Source organism: Dendronephthya gigantea, unplaced genomic scaffold, assembly GCF_004324835.1.
Source record: "Dendronephthya gigantea isolate DGI-Jeju-01 unplaced genomic scaffold, DenGig_1.0 000178F, whole genome shotgun sequence".
Taxonomy (NCBI): Eukaryota; Metazoa; Cnidaria; class Anthozoa; order Malacalcyonacea; family Nephtheidae; genus Dendronephthya; species Dendronephthya gigantea.
The window spans coordinates 352,371-365,793 of record NW_021163188.1 but is presented as its reverse complement, the minus strand read 5'-3'; the positions used below and the strand labels follow the sequence as shown (position 1 = coordinate 365,793).

Below are 13,423 nucleotides of genomic sequence, written 5' to 3'. Positions count from 1 at the left end.
ACGAAAAATATAAACAAAGCTCGCACATGCGTAGAAGCGAAAGGAAATTGCGGTGAAGAGCGGTGGAAATTGCGGTGAAGAGCCGTGGAAATTGCGGTGAAGAGCGGTGGAAATTGCGGTGAAGAGAGCCGTGGAAATTGCGGTGAAGAGCGGTTGAAATTTCTTATTTTTTTGCCTGTTTTAAAGACACGGCTTCTGCGCGTGCGCCAGCCTGGGGACTCCACCCGAAGTTGATAATCCCCCGGATTGTTCAGTCTAAAAACCATGACCAGCCGACAATTTAAGAAAGAAATTCTCAATCTTTCAAGAGCACTGAGTCATGTCGTCGAGTAGAAAAGAATATTATGCTAGTAGAGATGCCTCTAAAGTGTATTTGTTGGGTTCTTTCCCTCGATGGAGAGCGTTTAAGGAGCAGCATAAATTGAGAACAGACAAGGATGTGGCGGATATGCTTCTTGACAGCTATCTTGCGATGAATCGTATAGTTTGGTAAGTATAAAATGATAAAACCTCTGACCTTTTTTGTGTGTTATTTGTTTATTTGATAATGCTTTTTATGTATGTGTTAAACTCACTTTAGCAATGCAGAGATGCAAACCGAAACGGTAATGGAATCAAGGGATATGCCGCCAAGTACACCTTCCAAATATTTTTCTTCTCCCAGTAAGAACATATGTTTTAAAGTGCTGTTCCAAAAACGTAAACATTTATTATTTTAAAATATTCGCATAAAACATTCGTATGAAATATTTTATAGTTAAAACCTCAACGCCAAGCGCGCACTCAAATCCGCGTCCATTGTCTGCTTTGTCGGATGTTAGAACATCATATTCTATCAGGTAATTTGAAACTTATTGTGATTACTGAGTTTATAATTTGAAACCCATACATGCAAAGTTTCGCGCAGAGAGTATTACTTTTTAAATACGCAATATGTGTTTATATCTCAGGTCGGGTCAGAGTGTGATTTCTGACAGTCGAACATTGACAGCCAAAGATGATAGTTCTGATGATGAAAGTGATGATGATAATGACAATTTTGGTGAACACACTATCCAGGCAGACCAGGTTTTGTCGGACTATTCTCTTGAGTAAGTGATGATGCAAAACCTCAATAATAATCTTTGTGACATTCCTACTGTAATGCTTATTGATTTAAAACATAAATATACACATTATATATCACTGAATATGGCATAAAATATTTCGTCCAATAATATCTCTTACTGCCATTTTACTGTAGTGTATGTCCCCCGGGTTTTGACGTGCCATTACTGGATGACTTGCTCAATGTGACAATCCGTGGACATGATGGAGATAAGCCCACAGAAGATGTTGGAACCCAACAACAACAACAGCAGCAACATAAAACAACTCAACCAGAATACATCTCTACTGTGGAAGAAGTCAGTCCTGAAGATGCAATCAAGAAAGAAAAGTGTATTGTGTTTACAGACACTCTTATAGCTTTGAGTTATCAAACAGTCCCATGTAATGATTCCCTTCTGATGTGATCCTCTTTATAAAAACCTTCTGCATCAGTTCAGGAATGTAACTAAATTCTTTTGGTACAAGAACACGAACACGGCACCACTGTTGTGTACGCTTACTGAACTTCCGACCGTACCTAATAAAAAAACAACTTTACAATTCCATACAATATGAGTACCATTACGGTATCATTACATGGGACTGTTTGTAAACGACAAGGATGTGGCTGTGTGTTGAGCTATAAGAAAACATATGTTGGAACATGCCTGGTCGTATCCTGGGGGTGTAGGTCTGGTCATGTTGGAGGCAGATGGGCAGCTCAACCCTCTTGCAACAAGATTAGAGCAGGCAACCTCGTGCTTGCTTCTGCTTTGTTGTTGTCTGGCAATTCCTACGCCAAGGTGGGGTTGATGTTCAACTTCTGTAATCTGCAGTATTTCTCATCAATATTATTCAATCAGTATCAGAAGTTGTACATCATCCCTGCCATTAATGACTACTGGGAAGAACACAAACAGAAATGTTGGAAAGAAAGAGAGAACAAAGAGGTTATATTGAGTGGTGATGGAAGGAATGACTCGCCTGGCCATAGTGCACATTATTGTACTTACAGCTTGGCTGATACCAATGATCGTGCCATACTGCAAATGAATGTGGTTGATGTGAGAGAAGCTGCTGGTAAGAGCAATAATATGGAGAGGATTGGGTTTGAAAGAGGGATGGACACACTGCTTGCATCACCAATAGTTATGAAGGAGGTGGTAACTGATGGTCATATTGAAATTGCTGCATTGATGAGTAAGTATCTACATTATAACAATATGGCAATTCCTGAAACTCTAATAGTTCAACCTGTTATAATCAATATTGTCAGACTTTCAATAATTTAACAACTTCATTTGCAGATTGATTACAATGTTATATAATTAATTGTGTTTACCCTTTAAAAGACAGTAAGGGAATATTTACAACATGCATTTGTTTATTAATTAAGCATTATTGCATTTTTTAGAAAGGGAAGAGAAATATAAGGAGGTCACACATCAGAATGATGTGTGGCATGGAGCAAAGAACATTGCAAAGAAAATCACTACTGTAAGTGTTGAAGATATCAACCAGCAATTAGTTAAAAAACTTTCTTTATTTAGAATTGATTTTATTCTTTAGGCTGCTAAATCTAAAGACAATGCAGATTTGACCTTGTGGGCACCATCAATAAGGAACCATTTTTGGTATTGTTCAAAAACATGTGCTAATGACTCAAAAAATCTCAAAGTAAGATTCACATTGAAGTACTACTGGTTTTTGCAGCAATACTTATCTAGTTCGTGCAAACTGTACATACATGTGTTAATATGTAGTCACTTTATGTTGTATTTTTTATTTTTTTAATAGGATAAGTGGATTGGTATTTTACACCATGTTGTTGATGAGCATGCGTGGGTGTTGGAGGAAGGTGTAAATGGTGGAAAATGTGAACATGATCCTCTTAATGAAAGTGAGAGAAAGAAGCCATGGCTTAAGAAAGAGTCTTCTGCCCATAAAGCACTGGCAAAGATCATTCTGGACACTCGCTTTTTAAACACTTTGGTGTATTAGTTAACTTCAGGTAAACAAATGAGATTGGATATTTGAAAATTTCAGATAAGTTATATCATCTCAAAGTTTGAAATATTTTTTAGGCACACAGGATTTTAGAGTCCTTTCATAATGTAATTTTGATGTATGCTCCAAAGCGCCATGCCTATTCGTAAGTATATGACATATTATTACAAAGGTAACAGCTAATAAAACTCCTATCATGGTTGATTTCCATGCAAGGAAGCATTGTTAATAAAAGAATGTTGATGTTTGTTGTATCTTCAGATACTCAGTATACCAAGCTAGAAACCGGCTTGCTGCCTTGGACTTTAACCACCACAGAGGCCGAGCACCAGCAACTACAGCTGATGGGAAAGAAAGGTACTGGTATTGAAATTTTTGCCTTAGTGTTCCCATCCTAAGTGTGAACAACTTTTCAGGTCCTGTGCATTCTTATAGTGTAATGGTACTCATATTGTATGGAATTGTAAAGTTGTTTTTTTATTAGGTACGGTCGGAAGTTCAGTAAGCGTACACAACAGTGGTGCCGTGTTCGTGTTCTTGTACCAAAAGAATTTAGTTACATTCCTGAACTGATGCAGAAGGTTTTTATAAAGAGGATCACATCAGAAGGGAATGTAAACAAAAGACTTGGTATTCCAAGTGATGATCCTAGACAAATTGCACCCAATATTGCCCCTGTTCCTCCTCCATCAGTACAGACACTTGTCGACACACATAAAACAAGATTTTAATGGTTGTGTGTAAAATCAAGTTACTTTGGGTAGGTGGAGTTCATTAGCCATGGTAGGCAGTTCACCTAAGAGAAGGAAAACTCTAATTTCAAACCCCCAGACCCTAGGTCAGGCTGTTATTGTCAGAATCATTGATGTTATCATCATTTCATTTGTGTTTCCTAGGCATGCTGACGAGCTCTGATATAGAGCGAAACAGCCATAAATTTAAGAGCCCATTATCAATGAAATATGACACATAATATCTTAAATGGAATGTTTTATTAAATTATTATGATATATGTATAGTGTGTCCCAAGTAAACACTTTGAAATTGGAAAATTAGCATTTAGGTTGATGCTAATCATGCACATGGACAATTACAACAACTAAATCAGCATTACAATGTATGAAGACTAAAATGAAAAATTTACCCAGCTATATATTTTATTACCTTGCTGGCTCAGCCCAATTCTAAAAATGTTCACTTGTATTGTATAAATAAAATATAAAATAATATAATAATATACTTTATGTTCTTGAGCATTAATATTTTTTGGGCCTGCTATAACATCAGACCAAAAACATATTTATGCCCACAAACATCGATTGTGGTTTATTTTGGTCTACTTTTTGGGGGCACTATTTATACTTTAAGTAATAAATTATCTAAACATGTGCAGGCAAATATCCCCTGTACTGTCCATTAGGTGAAGGATAACGGTTACGAATAGCAACCACACAACAGCTTGGTACTACTCTCCTATTTCCTCTTCCTAATCTACCATGTTGCCATAGAACATACTGTCTATATGCAGCATGGCGAAAGTTTTCATTGTTCCTGACATTGTTCAACACCAAAACATCTTCTCTGTATCGCATTGAGATCTCCAAAACATTCCCATCAAGGATTAGTTGACTGAAAAGATTTGTTCTTGAGATACAAGGACGTCTTGATCGGGTGCAGCATTTGTTCTCTTCTTGAGTGGGCATGCAGCACCCACACTTGCACCAATCTGGAGCATCATTATCAGGTTCTGGGTTTGGTGGTTGGGGTTCATTTCCGCTCACAAGCTCACCATTAACAATGTCAGCAAATGCTGCTGGCTGTCTTCTTAGCAATTCAAGAGCAAGCCTTCTCAGGTTGTCTATATTCATTGCCTCAACTAGATCCTGAAATCAGCATAAGAGTAAAATATAAGATATGCTGCATGTGGTATTATGTTTTATTGTTTTTACACAAAGGCTTTTAAGAATAATTGTATGAAATCAAGTGTTGACAAAGGCTCATCTTACCACTAAATGCTGCTCATGATCTGCTTGATTTTCTGCAATATTTGGCTCTTCTAACAAACGCCCTCTCCCGCTACCTCTACCATGACCTCTTCCACGACCTCTTCCACTACCTCCCCTTCCACGTCTCTGTGAAGCAGTACCTTGCCCTCTTCCCTGACCTCTTGCTCTCCCCCTTGGACGACCTCTTCCCTACCACATCCTCTCTTTTCAATCTGCAGCTGCTGCTCGCCCTCATTCTCACTTTCCTCTATAGTGAACTCAGAGTCCTAGATAATTGCAAATCACAAAGTAAACAAAGTGGAAAAATATTTCCACAATGAAACCAGCCCTCTTGGCTCTCTCCCACCCATATATTTAAAGAATGACATAATCTTACTTACACTCTCATCACTATCGCTTTCTTGAACAAGTCGGTTGTTCATGCAACAGCCAAAGTCTTCGCCATGACACGCGCTCGAACACAAGCTATTGATGCTTCTGCACGGACAGAAATTCCGTCCTTTTTCACGAAGACAGTGCCCTCTACATTTGCACACTGTGATTTTGTCACGGTTAGGCATAGCCGCTGCGTTTTCCAAAACATTAGCTTCGAAATCTTCAAGCGAAAAGCTTCCTTCAATTGCTCCTGCCATGATTGTGACCACCCTGGTATGAATGAGTTTTCGACGGCGGAAAGATACCGCACAGTATATTTCATTATTAAAGACATTACTAACACTTCCAAGGCTATCAAGTCCCAAATATAAACAAACCAAAAGCGAACCGATTAGAACTCGCGCCTTTGTATGACAACTTCGGCCGCCGCTCCAGCTGTTAATCTACGATTTCAAAGCGGCTTTTCATCCACTGTTGTAAAGTGTTTCCGTAAAATGTTGTATTTGCTTATTTTCGGTTTTTTCTATAGTTTTTTTCCGCAAATATATTTTTGAAAGAAGCGTCGCTCCTCTCTTTTTTTGTTGATAAATCATTGCGAATATATGATATACTTCATGTTGTAGAATCATTGCGGATCAAAACAAAAAATGTAAACAAAGCTCGCACATGCGCAGAAGCCGCTGTAACCTGTCTTTAATATTTTTCGATATCATATACTTTTTATAAAGCATGCACAATACAAATGAAAAAAAAATTACGCACATAAACTTAGATATAAACTAGAGAAAAATACTTTATCTTATATCTTTATCTCTAAGAAGGACTACCACGAACACACACACAACGTGTTTTTTCAAGTCACAAATGCCTATCATTCGCTGCGAGCAAGCCTTTACGTTTCTCCTTCCCCATCTTTCGGCGCCATAGTTCGTTCTGAAATCAAATAAGCAAGGAAAAACTAAATTAAAGTAACCGCTCTCTTGCATTTGACATTTTCAACCGGAATATACAAGATGAAGCAGTAAAAATCGGCAAGAATATCACCACGTACCTAAGCAAGACTTCCAACTTTTCCCGAACTTCTTCGAGACTGCAAGTGCAAAGACTGAGTTTCGTCTAGATTGTAGGTTCAACTGCCTTTTATTACTTCAAAGACAATGTTTTAAACAGTGGTTTTTAAACAGGAGGCCTGGTCAGGGCTTCCATAATTTATTTGCATATTGCTTTCCTCGCACAGGGATGGGATTGGTGAGCAGGGAGAAACAAAGAACTTTTGAAAAGAATGTATAATTTCTGCAATTAATAATTACCCTCTCCCCCATAGTGGAGCACTTTTCTAAGGAAATTTCCTTAGAAATGGAAACGCTGGGCCTGGTAAATTTCAAAATTTTCTTGGAGGAGGAGATGCCCCCCCCACATCTTCGTTCCCAGGTTTTTGGAGTACAGGAGATGCCCTCCCCCTTGACAGTGTTCTATCCCCGCGGCCCTGACCATGAGGACCTATTACGTGCTAATCCCAATGCCAGATATTTCCTATTTATTACGTAAATTACGTAATGATTCCACAACCATCTTTTTAAAATTATTTTACGACAGTGTTCTGGGAATCGAACCCAGAAGCCACAAACGCGTTTTTATCACTATCAAACAACACGTTTTGGTTTGGCCCCAGGCCTGGACACTCTTTTTTAAAGCCAAACGAAAAGGAGGGAAACCGGAGTGCCCGGTGAAAAACCCTCCAAAGGTAACCTGAATTTCAGGTTACCTGACCGGCGGTCCGAATTTGGTATTTTTATTAGAAATCGTTCGCAATGACATGCACTTCAGTTTTTATCTATAATTCATCGTTTCAGCTCCGCTAATTTCAAACCTAGTCCCAGGAATTGCCATGCAATTCTTGATCCTCGTTAATTCGATTCTTCTGGTGGTCTAACCTGCGGAGCGCGCGCATATTTAGAGCGCGCGCATATTTAGAGCGCGCAAAACATCATGCTCTTAGACATTCAACTGCGCTTTGTCCGACAATGGCAACGAAAATTATTTCGGAATTATTCAAATGTTCATTTTATGATAAAAAAATACTTTTTCACGACTTGCATGCTTTATCATATCAAACTGATGTAGACAATAACACTTTTCTTCTACCCCTTTTTTAAGACATGCCTCATGCACTGTTTTTATTTTTATTTTATACGTTCTGGATTACGGTTGACCGAATATGAAGGAAATAAACGTAATCGGGCTGAACATGCAACTTACTCAATATAGCTAATCAATAATGTCGCCTTACCTTTAAATTTTCGTAACGTATAATTACCTTTGGTAAACAATGTATCGAATTTCACTTGCTTCATTGCTCCACTCCAAACAGTCACCTTCTTTTTCAACAGCATCTCGACGGTTGGGCGTGTAAGAAATTAAACAACATAGTAAGTGTGTCAAAATGCAAAGGGTTTTCTTTAAAGGGTTGGCTTTTCAGGCAAGAGAGTACTATACAATATTAAACCTACAGTTTAAACATTATACCTCGAGATACCCCCCACTATAAGTCCAGGTATCATGCAATGCAATATGGGAGGTATATTTTCTCCTCTTATACAAATTTCATCAAGTTAGTCAAAGTGATTAGATCACGTTTATTTCCTTCATGTTCGGGATTAATCGGATTTTTTAAAGCTTACAACTGCAAACCAAAAAATTAATACGAACAAGGGAAAAAGAAGAGTACTAGTGTCTAAACAGCAAAGCATTCATTTTTTTTTCATTTCAAACTTCAAAATTCCATGCTAAGGTATAATCTTTGTTGCCACTGACGGACGGTCCTTCGAAACGCATTATAACAGGCTGAACAGAGAACTTATATAATCATATAAGTACTCGCGATTACCTTCGTATTAATCTAAAATTAGGCTAATACGAATTCGATATTTTCTCTAACAAATTGCATTTTGTTAGTTTCTTTTGAACGCTTTAAAGCCATCATGCATACGCAGACGCTACGTCGTTGGATTTCACACGTATTCACACAAGTGACAAAACTAGGAATTTTTTATCGAGAAAACTCTAAAAATGCCCTCATAAGAGCTGTGAGAAATTTCCTGTTATCATGCATAGTCGAAAAGATTGAAATGTCACTTGATGTGTGAATATACTAGGTTAGACCACCAGGAGGATCCAATGCCATGCAGCATGCACTAATCATGCATACCTATAGTATATACCTCAACCAGCTTCCACTTGATCCTGCGACGAACCGTCTGATCCTGCGACGATCCTCCAACATCTAATTCATCACTGATCCTGCGACGATCCTCCAACATCTAATTCATCACTGATCCTGCGACGCTCCTCCAACATCTAATTCATCACTGATCCTGCGACGCTCCTCCAACATCTAATTCATCACTGATACTGCGACGCTCCTCCAACATCTAATTCATCACTGATCCTGCGACGCTCCTCCAACATCTAATTCATCACTGATCCTGCGACGTTCCTTCAACATCTAATTCATCACTGATCCTGCGACGCTCCTTCAACATCTAATTCATCACTGATCCTGCGACGCTCCTTCAACATCTAATTCATCACTGATCCTGCGACGCTCCTCCAACATCTAATTCATCACTGATCCTGCGACGCTCCTCCAACATCTAATTCATCACTGATCCTGCGACGCTCCTCCAACATCTAATTCATCACTGATCCTGCGACGATCCGTCTGGTCCAGCGACGATCCTTTAACATCTGATCCTGCAACGATACTTTAGAACAAAGATATGATATTAATTTCCAAGTCACAAATATCACTTAGATACCAGTATCATACCATACCACACCACACCATACCATACCACACCATACCATACCACACCATCTGATCCTGAGACGATCCTTCATCATCAGATCTTGCGACGATCCTTCAACATCTGATCCTGCAACGATACTTTATCAAAATGATATGACATTAATTTTCAAGTCACAAATATCACTTAGGTAGCAATATCATACCATACCATACCATACCATACCATACCATACCATACCATACCATACCATACCATCTGATCCTGCGACGATTCTTGAACATCTGATGCTGCGATAATCCTCCTGATCCTGCGACGATCCGTCATCATCTGACAACAAAAGTATGATATGAATAATTTCCAAGAGAGAAATGTCACTTATGTATAAAGCACTCAGGATAAATTATATCGAACCTCCAACACTCCAACGTCAGTCACTCGTGGCCTTCGCATTGCGCACGCGAATACAAAATGTCATGCACGTTTTAATACAAAATGTCATGCACGTTTTAATACAAAATATCATGCACGTTTGAATACAAAATGTCATGCACGTTTGAATACAAAATGTCATGCACGTTTTAAAACAAAATGTCATGCACGTTTTAATACAAAATATCATGCACGTTTGAATACAAAATATCATGCACGTTTGAATACAAAATGTCATGCACGTTTGAATACAAAATGTCATGCACGTTTGAATACAAAATGTCATGCACGTTTGAGTACAAAATTTCATGCAAGTTTTAATACAAAATTTCATGCACGTTTTAGTACAAAATGTCATCCACGTTTTAATATAAAATGTCATGCACGTTTTAATACAAAATGTCATGCGCGTTTTAAAACAAAATGTCATGCACGTTTTGGTACAAAGAAAACAAGAACACTGGACTATCATCTCCTTCCAGAAATACATATTTCATGTTTTTATGTTTTAGGCGCTCTCTGAGCGATATTTTTGTCCGGACTACATAGTCGTCAAGATGGAGAAAACACAAGTGATTGGGGCCCCAGAATCACTTGTATTCACTCCGCGTGCGCTTGATACGACCAGACTTCATGCAAAAATCATGCACAGGCGGAAAACTTGAAATGAAGGAGGTAAACAGAAGAGTGTTCAGTTTATATCTCAGTCAAAAAAGCCAAATTCCATGCAATTTTTACTCATGCATATTGTCGAAATCGAGTTTTGTATTTGCGTGCATAAATGTCCCAAGGCATGTCCAACATCTCTTTACGATTCTTTCGTTCTACAAAAACAGAACTTCGGTAAAACAAAAGGACAGGGAAGTCTAGCATAGTACAATCATATACGAATACAAATAATTATATAGGCACTGAGTTTCATCTTTCCCTTTGAAAACGAGCATTCCCTTTGCGTTTGGGCAACCCTGTCCGAAAAACGAATAGGCCAGCCGGGAAAGTTAGTTACGGTCATAAACTTCGAATTCCTTTCTATATATCAAAACTATTCTAGTTTCGTCCACCTTCACTGTCCGTAAACAAAGTGCCAACGTGTTTTTCAAGTCACAAATGCAAAATGAAAATACACATATATTAATAGAACAATACCTATTATTCGCTGCGAGCAAGCCTTTACGTTTCTCCTTCCCCATCTTTCGGCGCCGTAGTTCGTTCTGAAATCAAATAAGCAAGGAAAAACTAAATTAAAGTAACAGCTCATTTGCATTGGACATTTTCAATCGAAATATACAAGATAAAGCAATAATAATCGGCAAGAATATGGCTCCACTCGCTCACGTCTTCCCACGCTATTCAAATCAACACAGCGATCAGTCAATTCATTCACAAAGTCAAAGAAAAAGCCAACAGCTGTTCAAACTAACTATCAACATGTACCTGAGCAAGACTCTTCCAACTTTTCCTGAACTTCTTCGACTGATGCTTCTTTTTCGAGACTGCAAAGACTGAGTTTCGTCTAGATTCAACCGCCTTTTATTATTTCAACGACAAAGAAAATTCCAACGGACAATGAACGCATTTACAACAATAGATAATCAACTAACTCATGCCAGATTTGCCCAGAATACATATAAGTTAGCCAAATAAATATGTTTTGCATATTTCTATTGTCCGTTGTAAGTGATTAGCAAAATTCCGCTCCGTGAAGCGATTAATGGCTATTACTCTTAGCTTGATATAAAAGCCTTCTCTTTTCGCGTTAATCTTTTCAAACTAAACTAAAACAACTTTTTTCTCGGTTCCTGGTAGCAATTTCTTTTAGCCATTTTTTTTTACTTAAATATAGTCTAAACAGAAACGCTGCTTTAATATAATATAGTTTAGCTTTCTATCCAGGGCCCGATTAGGGGCTGGTTGTATAAAACTCTTAACAATAGAATTTTGAAGCCCACTCTAGGGTGTGATACACCTGGTCCCATGGTTGGCCTGGTGGTGACAGATCTTTGTGGTCAAATCCACAAAAAAATTAGAAAGAATTGCGATAGTGAAGACCTGTTGTTTTACTTCTTAAGTCAAATTACATGAATAAACATCTAAAGAGGCATGTTAAGTTCTGTTGCACCATGAGGATACATCAGTGATACTATATGTCTAAAAGTTGTTTTTCTACAGATTGTAAATTTGTTTGCCATTCTTTCAGCTTTTGTCGCAATATTCTCCATTGGTTCCTTTGGAATGTTCTGTGCGCTGCAGAACTACATTAGGTACAGAACAAAACAAATATTTTGTAAAGCAAACAACACATTTATAATTATATATCTGCAGACATACACAGCTTAGTAGCTATATCTATACATGTGGATATATTTATTTATGAGAAGCATAGGTATTTAGTGATCAATTGAAAAAAGTGTTACAAATTACCTTGTAATAATTTGTTTTTCAATTTGATCTATCCTCACATGAGCAAGCCTTGTCTTCAATACTAAAAAAGAGCGTATGTACATGATGTATGATGAAAGATTTAAAAATATTTTCTGATTGAAAAACAAGCATACCATTAATTACAAAACTTTCCACATCATCAACATTAATGTCCAACTTTTTGGATAATTCTTCAAATGTTATTTCACCATGTTCATTGACCAATGTGACAAAACTGAGAATTCGCATTTTTTTAAATTTCTTTCATGATTCAAACCTAATCCCAAAAATGATCACATTCAACATTACAGAAAATATGTGTAAATATAAAAAACAAAGAATACCTGTAGACATCAAAAAGTTGGAGTTATCTTCATAAAACTTCATATAATCCTGATATTACCACTCACAAATATTTCTAGTATCTGAAATTATATCAAATGAAACCTTATATTGCTTTTATCTAAAATTCTTGAGACGGCCGATGAAAGGACAGGTCACTGTCTTTACTATATATTTCATAAGTAAATATCACTTATAATCACAGAAAAGAATTATAATACCTGGTATATTAACTCCCCTTTCAGACTTTTTACAGGACCAAGTTCTAGCAAATGGTCCATGATCCAAACATTTGGTCGGTCAATAAAAGATACAATACATTTTATTGCATCATCCTTTGCTTCTACATTGCTATCCTCAGGATATGTTTTCAATAATTCTATCATCACCAAAGCAGCGTTGTCCCTATGGGATAATAATTGTTACCATAACCATGATGTTATTTTTCTAATTACCATGTGAACATTAACACATATTCTGAGAAAATAAAATTTTTTATTGTTTACATTTGCTGGAATTTTGAGGAAAAAATCCAAAAACAAAACGGGATCTAACAAGACCTGATTCACATGTGACTAAAAATTATAAAATTTGCTTAAACGTTTTTTGGTCATTGTTTATTAAATGAGAAGAAAGCGTTTTGGCATGTTTTATAAATACAAGTGTTTGAAGGAATTTTAAGAAAAAAATTGAAAACTGAAGGAGGAACCACACAAATCCTTGGTTAAAACATCATGAAATATTTTTTTAGGCAGTTGTTATACCATAGTAACCACACTATTATATTATAGTAATAATTATGCTATTTACCTTTGTTTGTTTGCAACAAATGAGTCATGAAGCAGGCGATAAATTTTTCTAGATTTCCACATCACTCCATTGAGCTAGCCAGATTTTCACCTAATAAGAATAATTAAATAAACCACTGAAGTTTTAAGTATATAT

At 37.2% G+C, this 13,423-nt stretch overlaps 3 protein-coding genes and 1 long non-coding RNA gene across 5 annotated transcripts; 3 read left to right on the top strand and 1 right to left on the bottom strand.

Annotated features, from left to right (window-relative positions):
- Window positions 1-152: 152 nt before the first annotated feature.
- Window positions 153-1,650, top strand: LOC114538267. Its single transcript, XM_028559421.1, has 5 exons — window positions 153-489; window positions 581-663; window positions 758-839; window positions 951-1,091; window positions 1,244-1,650. The coding sequence occupies exons 1-5, from the start codon at window positions 320-322 to the stop codon at window positions 1,512-1,514; spliced, it is 747 nt and encodes a 248-aa protein (XP_028415222.1). The 5' UTR covers window positions 153-319; the 3' UTR covers window positions 1,515-1,650.
- Window positions 1,643-3,090, top strand: LOC114538250. Its single transcript, XM_028559400.1, has 4 exons — window positions 1,643-2,289; window positions 2,504-2,586; window positions 2,659-2,766; window positions 2,887-3,090. The coding sequence occupies exons 1-4, from the start codon at window positions 1,662-1,664 to the stop codon at window positions 3,088-3,090; spliced, it is 1,023 nt and encodes a 340-aa protein (XP_028415201.1). The 5' UTR covers window positions 1,643-1,661.
- A 93-nt stretch (window positions 3,091-3,183) lies between these two features.
- Window positions 3,184-4,125, top strand: LOC114538292. 2 transcript variants are annotated; one of them, XR_003688699.1, is made up of 4 exons: window positions 3,184-3,241; window positions 3,358-3,453; window positions 3,581-3,856; window positions 3,993-4,125. XR_003688699.1 is itself a non-coding variant. In XM_028559449.1 (3 exons), exons 1-3 carry the CDS (start codon window positions 3,213-3,215, stop codon window positions 3,825-3,827), a joined length of 372 nt encoding a protein of 123 aa, XP_028415250.1. In that variant the 5' UTR covers window positions 3,190-3,212; the 3' UTR covers window positions 3,828-4,125. The 2 variants fall into 2 exon arrangements, 1 of the variants encoding a protein (XP_028415250.1); XM_028559449.1 differs by having other exon boundaries at window positions 3,190-3,241; window positions 3,581-4,125.
- A 1,161-nt stretch (window positions 4,126-5,286) lies between these two features.
- On the bottom strand, window positions 5,287-6,645 carry LOC114538293. Its single transcript, XR_003688700.1, has 3 exons — window positions 6,529-6,645; window positions 5,483-6,410; window positions 5,287-5,368 (listed from the first exon to the last, which is right to left on the bottom strand). It is a non-coding gene; the product is annotated as an uncharacterized LOC114538293 (long non-coding RNA).
- Between the last annotated feature and the right edge of the window lie 6,778 nt (window positions 6,646-13,423).

Coding starts and splice junctions, on each gene's coding strand:
- LOC114538267 (XM_028559421.1), top strand. CDS start 320: ATGTCGTCGAGTAGAAAAGAATATTATGCTAGTAGAGATGCCTCTAAA. Junction 490..580: donor GCGATGAATCGTATAGTTTG/GTAAGTATAAAA, acceptor AACTCACTTTAG/CAATGCAGAGATGCAAACCG. Junction 664..757: donor CAAATATTTTTCTTCTCCCA/GTAAGAACATAT, acceptor AATATTTTATAG/TTAAAACCTCAACGCCAAGC.
- LOC114538250 (XM_028559400.1), top strand. CDS start 1,662: ATGAGTACCATTACGGTATCATTACATGGGACTGTTTGTAAACGACAA. Junction 2,290..2,503: donor TGAAATTGCTGCATTGATGA/GTAAGTATCTAC, acceptor TGCATTTTTTAG/AAAGGGAAGAGAAATATAAG. Junction 2,767..2,886: donor ATGACTCAAAAAATCTCAAA/GTAAGATTCACA, acceptor TTTTTTTAATAG/GATAAGTGGATTGGTATTTT.
- LOC114538292 (XM_028559449.1), top strand. CDS start 3,213: ATGTATGCTCCAAAGCGCCATGCCTATTC. Junction 3,242..3,357: donor CCAAAGCGCCATGCCTATTC/GTAAGTATATGA, acceptor TTGTATCTTCAG/ATACTCAGTATACCAAGCTA. Junction 3,454..3,580: donor ACAGCTGATGGGAAAGAAAG/GTACTGGTATTG, acceptor TTTTTTTATTAG/GTACGGTCGGAAGTTCAGTA.